The 10,948-nt window shown below is 52.7% G+C and overlaps 1 protein-coding gene across 2 annotated transcripts; it reads right to left on the bottom strand.

Moving 5' to 3' along the window:
* Positions 1–5,429: 5,429 nt before the first annotated feature.
* Positions 5,430–9,457, bottom strand: IRGC (immunity related GTPase cinema). Of its 2 annotated transcripts, none has more exons than XM_033224866.1 (2): positions 9,328–9,457; positions 5,430–6,956 (listed from the first exon to the last, which is right to left on the bottom strand). In XM_033224866.1, the coding sequence occupies exon 2, from the start codon at positions 6,888–6,890 to the stop codon at positions 5,499–5,501; it is 1,392 nt and encodes a 463-aa protein (XP_033080757.1). In that variant the 5' UTR covers positions 6,891–6,956; positions 9,328–9,457; the 3' UTR covers positions 5,430–5,498. The 2 variants fall into 2 exon arrangements, with proteins under 2 accessions (XP_033080757.1, XP_033080758.1); XM_033224867.1 differs by having other exon boundaries at positions 5,436–6,993; positions 9,328–9,415.
* Positions 9,458–10,948: the final 1,491 nt, after the last annotated feature.

The raw sequence follows: 10,948 nt of genomic DNA on the forward strand, positions 1-10,948 counted from the left end.
AGCCACTGCTTCAGCTGTGGCCAAAATTCTTCTGGAAAAAAAAAGGATTCTCACCTAGGGAACTCCCCTTGAAGTACATCGTGATCAGGAGCCCATTCTACTGGCCATATAATAAAACAAGTGCATTTAGTTTGGCCAATTTTTCAGCATTTCCACTGTCTACAATCCCCAGTCTTCTGGCTCAGTGGAACAAACAAGTGGAACTATAAAAACCCAATTGGATGGCCGGGTGCGGTAGCTCACCCCTGTAACCCCAGCACTTCGGAAGGCCGAGGCAGGCAGATCACACCCCAGCACTTTGGAAGGCCAAGGCAGGCAGATCACTTGAGATCAGGAGTTCAAGACCAGCCTGGCCAACATGGTGAAACCCCATCCCTATTAAAAATACACAAATTAGCTGGGTGTGGTGGTACACGCCTGTAATCCCAGCTACTCGGGAGGCTGATGCAGGAGAATTGCTTGAACCCAGGGGACAGATGTTGCAGTGAGCTGAGATCAAGCCACTGCACTCCAGCCTAGGCGACAGAGTGAGACTCCATTTCAAAACAAAAACAAAAAACCCAGTTGGCAGAATTTATCTACATCTTCCTTGACCTAAGTTCCTCCTTTGGTATTATTAAATCTAAGGGCCACTCTTTGGGGCTCATATACTTTCACCTTTTGAAATAGTCACAGGCCATCCTATGCACTTGGGCTCCTCTGCTATTGACCCTTAATTGATAAAAGGAGACATACCCATCTGGGTGCAGTGGCTCACACTAACACTTTGGGAGGCTGAGCCAAGGGGATTGCTTGAGTCCAGGAGTTCGAGACCAGCTTGGGTGACATGGCAAAACCCTGTCTCTACAAAAACACAAAAATTAGCTGGGCGTAGTTGTGTGCAATGTAGTCCCAGCTACTTGGGATGCTGAGACTGGAGGATCACTTCAACCCGGGAGGCAGAGGTTGCAATGAGCTGAGATCCCGCTACTGTACTTCCAGCCTGGGCACCAGAGGGAGACACTGTCTCAAAACAAAAACAAAAACGAAACAGACATACTCCAACATTAATAAAGCCTGAATAAAGTAAAGGCATTAAAGCAATGGATAGAAATCATACTTTGATAGAACAGTCTTTCCACAGCACAATCATAGGAGACAAAGACCTACAGCTCTATGGTCTGCAGCCCGGCGACTTTGTCTATCAGAAGAGACACCTGCGCAAGAGTCCTATCCAGCCTTACCAGAAAGGTCCATAGTAAGTCCTCCTCACCAATCCCTGTGCTGCCAAACTAAAGGGCATTGACTTCTGCATTCACATCTTTCGTATTGATTTATTTTTGAGATAGAGTTTCGCTCTTGTTGCCCAGGCTGGAGTGCAGTGGCACGATCTCGGCTCGCTGCCACTTCTGCCCCCTGGGTTCAAGCAATTCTCCTGCCTCAGCCTCCCGAGTAGCTGGGATCACAGGTGCCCGCCACCGCGCCTGGCTAATTTTTGTGTTTTTAGTGGAGATGGGGTTTCACCATGTTGGCCAGGCTGGTCTTGAACTCCTGACCTCAAGTAATCCGCCCACCTTGGCCTCCCAAAGTACTGGGATTAAAGGCATGAGCCATCCACCATGCCCAGCCTATTTTTTCTTTTTTTGAGATAGGATCTGATTCCGTCACCCAGGCTGGAGTGCAGTGGCACGATCATGGCTCACTGCAGCCTTGACCTCCCAGGCTCAAGTGATCCTCCCACCTCAGCCTCCTGAGTAGTTAGGCCTACAGGCATGTGCCATACCTGGCTAATTTTTTGTAGAGACAGGGTCTCACCATGTTGCCTAGGCTGGTCTTCAACTCCTGGGCTCAAGTAATCCTTTTGCCTTGGACTCCCAAAGTACTGGGATTACAGGTATGAGCCCTGTGCCCAGCCACAAAGTGAAACTTTGAGACTTACATGTTCAGATTTACTGTTTCACCCTAACAGTGACTACAGTCTACAGAAAAGACTTTGAAGTTAGATTTTAAAATTGCAAAACAACAGAATTTAACTAAATGAAAAAATACGCTGGGCATGGTAGTTCATACCTGTAATCCCAGCACTTTGGGAGGCCGAGGTGGGAGAATCACTTGAGGCCAGGTGTTCAAGACCAGCCTGGCCAACATAGTGAAACCCCATTTGTACTAAAAGTACAGAAAAATTAGTTGGGCACGGTGGCTCATGCCTGTAATCCCAGCAACTCAGGAGGCTGAGGTTGGAGAATCGCTTGAACCCCGGAGGTGGAGGTTGCAATGAGCTGATATCATGTGACTGTACTCCAGCCTGATGACAAAGCAAGATCTTGCCTCACACACACACACACACACACACAAAAAAAGGCAAAAATAACTTATGCTCCTAATCCTTTAATTGTTGATGGTCTCCAGCAAGATAATAGAAGCTTGGGCAAATACTGGTTGACACCTCCCTACAATAGCCTTGGGCAAGTTTTTTGTTTGTTTGTTTCAGAGTGAGTCTTGCTCTGTCGCCCAGGCTGGAGTGCAGTGGCATAGTCTTGGCTCATTGCAACATCTGCCTCCCCAGTTCAAGCGATTCTCCTGCCTCAGCCTCCCAAGTAGCTGGGATTACAGGTGCCTGCCACCACGCCTGGCTAATTTTTGTATTTTTAGTTGAGACGGGGTTTCACCATGTTGGTCAGGCTGGTCTCGAACTCCTGACCTCAGGTGATCCACCCGTCTCAGCCTCCCAAAATGCTGGGATTACAGGCATGAGCCACCACACCTGACCAAGCAAGTTAATCATTCTCTCACTGCCAAATGTAAACAGTAAGAGAAGCTTCTTTTCCAGCAGTGATGAATAAATGTTAGCTAATATAAAGTACTTAGCCTGGCATGTGGTTACACTCTCAGTATTATTACTGGTGATGCCTCAGACACTCTGGGCATTGTTATGACTTTTACTATTGTGGTTACTTTTTAATTTGGTCTTGAGCAGGGAAAAGTTGGGTTTGAGTGTGTCAAAGTGAAAAAAATGTAGACATGAATCTCTAAACTTAGCAGTTTCTTTTTTTTTTTCTTTCTTTGAGGCAGAGTCTTGTCACCCAGGCTGGAGTGCAGGGTCACAATCTCAGCTCACTGTAACCTCCGCCTCTGGATCTCAAGCGATTTTCCTGCCTCAGTCTCCCGAGTAGCTGGGACTACAGGCAGGCACCACCACACCAGCTAATTTTTGTATTTTTAATAGAGGTGGGGTTTCACCATATGGGCCAGGCTGGTCAGAAACCTCAACACATAGTTGCCCTCACATTAAGACCCAGGGCCGGCCGGGTGCGGTGGCTCAAGCCTGTAATCCCAGCACTTTGGGAGGCCGAGACGGGCGGATCACCAGGTCAGCAGATCGAGACCATCCTGGCTAACCCAGTGAAACCCCGTCTCTACTAAAAAATACAAAAAACTAGCCGGGCGAGGTGGCAGGTGCCTGTAGTCCCAGCTACTCAGGAGGCTGAGGCAGGAGAATGGCGTAAACCCGGGAGGCGGAGCTTGCAGTGAGCCGAGATCTGGCCACTACACTCCAGCCTGGGCGACAGTGCCAGACTCTGTCTCAAAAAAAAAAAAAAAAAAAAGACCCAGGGCCTTTCAGCAGGTCCCAGTATTCACACACGCACACCCCAATCCAATCCCACAGAGACAGGTGACCCCAAACTCAGCAAATGTGTCACAATCTTAGGCTCACAGCATCAAAATCAAGAAGTCAAGGCTGAAGGGAGCTGTGATTATGCCACTACACTCCAGCCTGGGCGACAGGGCAAGACCCTGTCTCTAAAAAAAAATTTTTTTTAAGTCATGGAGAGACCAGGATTCTTCCCAATCACAGACACGCCAGATGTCTCAACTCCATGTGCCTTCCTGCTCTGAGACATACCATCCATCCTTCTGGAGTGAGACTCATGCTAGGCCACGGAGTTGCATTCTCAGCCTCCTCTCTCCTCCGATATTCAAGGAAACATCCAGTCACTCTCTCCCCATGCCATTCTCTGTCTCCTCAAGCACCACACAGAGGTGAGCCCTGTGGTTGCCTGCCCTCCCTCTCCCTGCCACCCCCCACCCCTCCATGACTCCCAAGCAGCAGGCAGGCACAGATGCCCACTCTCCCCAACCTGTTTAGCCATTGCTGGACACCACTGTGCTCATCCCAGGCCCCAGGGGCTGTCTTTGGTACACTGGGTTCTCAGAAAGGGACATGAGATTGAAAGTAAAGTACCTTAGCAGGGGCCGGTGCAGTGGCTCACGCCTGTAATCCCAGCACTTTGAGAGGCCAAGGTCAGGAGTTCAAGACCAGCCTGGCCAACATGGCAAAACCCCCATCTCTGCCAAAAATACAAAAATTAGGCCGGGTGCCAGTTTAGGAGGCCAAGGTGGGCGGATCACCTGGGGTCAGGAGTTCAAGACCATCCTGGCCAACATGGTGAAACTCCCTCTCTACCAAAAATACAAAAATTAGCTGGACGTGATGGCGTGTGCCTGTAATCCCAGCTACTTGGGAGGCTGAGGCAGGAGAATTGCTTGAACTCGGGAGGTGGAGGTTGCAGTAAACCAAGATCGTGCCACAGCACTCCAGCCTGGGCTCTGAGTCTCAAAAAAAAAAAAAAAAAAAATTCGCTGGGCGTGGTGGTGCTCACCTGTAATCCCAGCTACTCAGGAGGCTGAGGCAGGAGAGCTGCTTGAACGTGGGAGGCAGAAGTTGCAATGAGCCAAGATCGCGCCACTGCACTCCAGCCTGGGTGACAGAGCAAGATTCCATCTCAAAAAATAAAATAAAATAAAGTAAAATAAAATAAAATAAATAAAATAGGCCGGGCGCGGTGGCTCAAGCCTGTAATCCCAGCACTTTGGGAGGCCGAGACGGGCAGATCACGAGGTCAGGAGATCGAGACCATCCTGGCTAACACAGTGAAACCCCGTCTCTACTAAAAATACAAAAACTAGCTGGGTGAGGTGGCGGGCGCCTGTAGTCCCAGCTACTCGGGAGGCTGAGGCAGGAGAATGGCGTAAACCCGGGAGGCAGAGCTTGCAGTGAGCTGAGATCTGGCCACTGCACTCCAGTCCGGGCGACAGAGCGAGACTCCACCTCAAAAAAAAAAATAAAATAAAATAAAAGGTACCTTAGCAGGATGCAGTCTCCTGTCTTGTCCCTGCTGTCCTGTGCCCCACAAATTCCTCCTGGCCCCTTGGGGACCAGGGAGAAAGACACCACCAAGAAGCCCTGGGAACCCTGGGCCCACCATCCATGTCTCCAACCTCCCTCCCCAGGGCACTCCTGTCCCCGTTCACTGCACTCCTGTTGGCCCTGGGCCCACCTGCCTCCCTCCTTCCCTTCCCAATGCCCCCTCCTTTGCCCTGCCGGAAGGCAGGCTCCCTCCACACCCACCCTCCAGGCAACTGCAGCCCTCACATTCACCACATTGGCCTTTTTTGTTGGTTTGTTGGATTTTGTTAAGACTTAGTTTGTGGGTGAGGCAAGGGGGTGGGGCTGCACTCTATTTCTCTTCTGAGTCGTGTTTCTTCCAGTTATCCAGAATGTACTGAAGAAGGAGGCCGAGCTTCCTGCAGGTTGAGAGTGGGGCTTCCTCGCTGCCTCCCTCCTCGGAGCCCCCCTTCTCCAAGCCATTGTCACCAGCTGCTTCCAAGCTGACCTCTGGCTGCGACTCGTCCTCCTCCAGGGCCTTGATGCGGACACGCTGGGCGTCCTCGGCCATCTCGTTGAGGCAGCCCTGGAGCATGGTGTAGACAGCGCCAAAGCTGATGCCGCCAGCCACCAGCGTCCCAAACACAGGGATGCCCCTCTTAAAGGCGCGGGCCACCCGCATGGCGCCGTTGGATGACTGGGAATAGAGCCGCAGGACAGTCTCAGGCGAGACCTCCTTGGCCAGCGGGGAGCGGATGACCGTGCGCAGGTCACCTGCCTGTTTGCCCACCTGCTCGGCCAGCTTGGCCAGCGAGTCGTCGTCCAGACCAAAGCTGCGGTGGTAGCCACGCAGCAAGTGGATGAGCAGGGCATCATCATAGGCAGCCGCCAGTCCCGGCACAGGCAGGGCCTGGATGACGCCCAACACCAGGGCGGTCTTGAGGACTTGCTCTTGAAGCATGGCTTTCTTCTTCTGCAAGGCCTCCAGTGAGATGTCGGGGAGCGACAGCAGGCCAGCGTGGCGCCGGTGGGCGGGCAGGTCATGTTCCCAGGTGGACACCAGCCTGGGAAAGTCGTAGCTGGCCGGTGAGAGGTTGGACACCAGGAAGATGCGGGGTTCAGCCACGCCGGCCTCCCGCAGCCGCTCAGCACAGTGGTCTCGGATCTCCTGCAGGACAGCAGCCTCTCTGAAGCCCGATGGCCGCTGGGTGCGTGTGGCCGCCAGGTCCTCGTCCACCTTGGTGCGCACAAAGTAGAACTTCTTGCCCTGGCACAGGATCTCGGCGGCCAGGCGGGTCTCGACGGCCCCGCAGCGGCGGGGGGAGACCAGCAGGAAGAAGTCATAGCGGCTGAAGTCGACCTGCTTCAGGTACTTGTCGGCCGGGCAGCCTGGAGAGCCGGCCCCTGGCAGGTCCCAGAGGGTCACGTCGGGGAACTGTGGGTGCGGGTAGGATGACGGTTGCATCGTGGTCTCCACAACGCCCGTGAGAGCCGCACCAGGGTCCTCGGCGCCCAGGCCACGCAGGGCGTTGATGAGGGAGGACTTCCCGGCGCCCGACTCGCCCGTGACACCCACCTCCAGGCGGGTGCTCTCCGTGGAGGCCAGCAGCTCCTGGAGGTGAGAGGCGGCCTGGGGGAGGTTGCTCGACTCAAAGGCTGTGCGTAGGGCCTCCAGCCTTTCCTTGGCCATGAGGATGGTGGTTTGCTCCTCCCCAGGCACCACAGGCAACTTCGAAGTAGCCATGGTGGCCAGTGGTTCAGAGGGTGGCAGGGGACAGGGGAGAGTCACAGGATGCGTGATCCTCAGCGCCTACAGAGGAGAAGGGAGCCATTCACACCACCTGGGCCTTGGCATAGGGCGGGGAGAGACAGACATCACGGATGTGAAGGGAGTCCCCCTGGAAACCCACAACTCTCTTTCTCCTTCAAGAACTGGGGACACATTTTTGGCACAAGTTAAAGGGCTTTGGGATCTGGCAGGCCCAGGTTCACATCCCTTTTCTGCCACTAACTTGCTGTGTGACCAGGGGCAAAATGAAGCACCTCTCTGTGTAATGGGCATGACCACTAAGCAGCCTCTTGGAGCACTGGTGGAATCTCCAGGGTAACCTAGGCACAGGTCAGTTTTCCGGGTGTATGTGTGCCTTGGAGGGCTGTATGCTTAGAATGGCCCAGTGCTTGGTTTAACGCTCTGCTGACACTGGCTGAAATTCTTTGTTTGTTTGAGACAGGATCTCTGTCATCCAAGCTGGAGCACAGTGCTACAATCATGGCTCACTGCAGCCTTGATCTCCTTGGCTCTAGCAATCCTCCCACCTCAGCCTCCTGAATAGCTGGGACCACAGGCGCATGCCACCATGCCCAGCTACTTTTTAAAACTTTTTATAGAGATGGGAGTTTCACTATGTTGTCCCAGCTCGGCTTGAACTTCCAAGATCAAGGTCCTCCTGCCTTGGCTTCTGAGTGCTGGGATTAAGGGCATGAGCCACCATACCTGGCCTGAAATTCTTTGTAATATTTGAACCAGGGGCCCCATATTTTCATTTCGTACTGGGCTCTGCAAATTACATAGCCAGGGCTGCATAGGAAAGGGCTTAAGCCCAGCTCCTGGCCTGTGGCACAGACCCATTCAGAGGAAACAGCTGCCTCCTGCTGCGGCTGGGACTGGAGGGTGGGGTGAAGGGGACCCAGACCCGGAGCCAGACTGCCTGGGATCAAATCCTGGCTCCACCACATACTCACTGAGTGATGTGAGGCAAGTTACTTAACTCTCCCCTCACTGTCCTCATCTGTACACTGAGAATGATATCTGCAATCATGACAAACCACCTTGTAGGATCTCTGTCACTTGAGTGAGTTATGACATAAAACAGCCCATAAAACAGCGCCTGGCTCAGGGCAGGTGCCGCGTGTCATTGGCATCATCATCGTCATTGTACTTATCATTAGTAATATCCTTAGTTGTGTTACTTTGAGCAAGTCCTCGCCCTCTCTGAGCCTCAGCTGCTCCATGGGGGATACTCCCCTCCACCTCGCAGGGCTGCTGTGATGACCATGAACCCCATTCAGCTAGCCCTAGGCTGACTTTGGGTTCAGATACCCTTGGGTTCGGGAAGCCAGGCATGGGGACCACCTGGACACTGGGAGTCATTTCCATGAAATCCCAGCCCTGCCATGGCAGCCCTTGCCTCCCGGGGTTAAGTTTCCCCACCCATCCCCCTGGAGCTCCTGTTGTGATGGTCCCCCCTCAGATCCCTCCTCCTCGCCAGGAGCTTCCCTGGTCCTCCCCCTTCCCACTCACCCCTCTTCTGGCCCATCACCTCTAAAATACATTTACTCACTAAGGGTCTTCAGGGAGCCCTGGGAGAGCTGCTCATGTCTGGGATCACTGTCCCCAGTTGACAAGGAGAGGGACTGAGGCTCAGACAAGACAAGTGAGGCCTCCTCAACCAGAGGCACAGCCAGGACCCAAACCCAGGTCCCCAGGCTCCTTCACCCCTCTAGAGAGCTACTCTCCCTTCAGCCGCATGTCCCTGCCTCCCACCTTGTCTCCTTGCCCCCTGCATCCTGTCTCTTTACCTCCTACCCCTCACCCCATCCTCTGCTACCGCACTCCACCCCCCACAGAAATGTGTCCTTAAGACATTGTTCCCGGCTGGGCGTGGTGGCTCATACCTATAATCCTAGCACTTTGGGAGGCCGAGGTGGGTGGATCACTTGAGGTCAGGAGTTCGAGACCAGCCTGGCCAACATGGTGAAACCCCATCTCTACTAAAAATACAAAATTAACCAGGTGTTGTGGCGCATGCCTGTAGTCCCAGCTCTTGAACCCGGGAGGCGGAGGTTGCGGTGAGCCAAGATTGCACCACTGCACTCTAGCCTGGGCAACAGAGCGAGACTCGGTCTTAGAAAATAAATAAAATAAAATAAAATAAAATAAAATAAAAAAGACATTGTTGCCTCCAGATCTGAGCCTCCTATCCTGGGTCAGAAGGGTTCCCACCTATGCCCTCTCCCTAGTATGGTCTGGGTGGGAAGAGTGGGAACCTGGAACAGGTCCTGGCAGCAAGGGGCAGACGAGTCAGTGGTTGGAATTTGGGCTGAGAGAGTCCGGATTAGGACCGTAAGCCCCTGCTCCGCACGTGCACAGGGGCCCAGTGAGAGAGCCCTGGGGGACTCACCTGCCCTGCAAGCTCTCCCTTTCCCCTCACACTCTCCCCACTGATAGGATCTCCTTCCCTGCTAACCCAAGGTCAGACGCTGTTGCTAGGACCCATTGTAATAGCAAGCAGCAGCTTATTGGTCAGCCAGCCTTGGTGCAATAATGCGACAGTGATGTCAGGGGGCGGGGCCTGGAGGTGGAGCAGGGACCCCAGGCCCCAGCTGCTCATGGGCTCACCACCCACTCACACTGGGCCCTCCAGTTCCGCTGAAGAGATCTTTCTAACACTGAGACCTGTTCAAAATCCTCCATGGTCTCCATCACCCCCAGGACAAACTCTCAGATTCACAGCTTGGTGTCCGAGGGCTTGGCCCTGCTACCACTCCACCCTCCACCCAGGGCACTCTCAGTTCCCCAGACAAGTGTGAAAGTTGATGGTACAAATTGGGTCATTGCTGGTGGGCACAGTGGCTCACACCTGTAATCCCAGCACTTTGGGAGGCCAAGGTGGGTGCATCAGTTGAGGCCAGGAGTTCGAGACCAGCCTGGGTAATGTGGTGAAACCACATCTCTACTAAAAATACAAAAATTAGCCAGGTGTGGTGGCACATGCCTGTAGTCCCAGCTACTCAGGAGGCAGAGGCAGGAGAATCACTTGAACCTGGAAGGCAGAGGTTGCGGTGAGGCAAGATCATGCCATTGCACTCCAGCCTGGGTGACAAGAGCAAAACTCCATCTCAAAAAAAAAAAAAAGAAAAGAAAAGAAAACCTGCTTATTGCAAGTAGACTCTCAAAGAGACTGAAATCTGTCTCCCTGTGCTGGATTCAAAGCAGTATTTTTGGTGTCCTAGGGCAGGGGGATTTAAAAGCCCTTTCACGCCAGGTGCGGTGGCTCATGCCTGTAATCCCAACACTTTGGGAGGCCGAGGCAGGTAGATCACTTGAGGTCAGGAGACCAGCCTGGCCAATATGGTGAAACCGCATTTCTACTAAAAATCCAAAAAAAATAGCTGGGCATGGTGGCGCGTGCCTGTAATCCCAACCACTCGAGAGGCTGAAGCAGGAGAATCACTTGAACCCAGGAGGTGGAGGTTGCAGTGAGCTGAGATCATGCCACTATACTCCAGCCTGGACAACAGAGCAAGACTCTGTCTCAAAAAAACAAACAAAACAAAAGGATTATTTTATTAGAAAAGGTTCAGAGGGTGGATTGTGAGATTAGCAGGTGATTGGTGGAAGGATGTGGGAGGTCTAGAAAGTCCGTGGGCCATGCACCATTACTTCTTCATGCTAACTCATTGCATGTGCAAATTCAGGGGGAGTTAGTATAAGGCATGCAGTGGAGATTCAGGCTGTGACCTCGGCAAGCTCATTCTGCCCAAATTCTAGTCGATCATCTTAGTTCCAACCATTTCCAGCCAGTTGTTTCTTGATCTCACAAGTGGAAGGAGTTTCAGCATTTCAGCAGATGGTTTCTTTTCTTACTTGCTATCCTGCAAACTCAAGAATTTCTGTTCATTACTGGTTTCTGACTTTGGGGTACAGTTTCTGTTTCAGTGTTTCAGTAAGCTGTTTCTTTTCAGGGGGGAAGGATTGCATTGGGAGTTATACCTGATGTAAATGACGAGTTGATGGGTGCT

Source organism: Trachypithecus francoisi, unplaced genomic scaffold, assembly GCF_009764315.1.
Source record: "Trachypithecus francoisi isolate TF-2019V2 unplaced genomic scaffold, Tfra_2.0 Lachesis_group12, whole genome shotgun sequence".
In the NCBI taxonomy this organism is placed as follows: domain Eukaryota; kingdom Metazoa; phylum Chordata; class Mammalia; order Primates; family Cercopithecidae; genus Trachypithecus; species Trachypithecus francoisi.

What these genes read in the sequence shown, in the direction of transcription:
- IRGC (XM_033224866.1), bottom strand. Translation starts at nt 6,890, where the DNA reads ATGGCTACTTCGAAGTTGCCTGTGGTGCCTGGGGAGGAGCAAACCACC.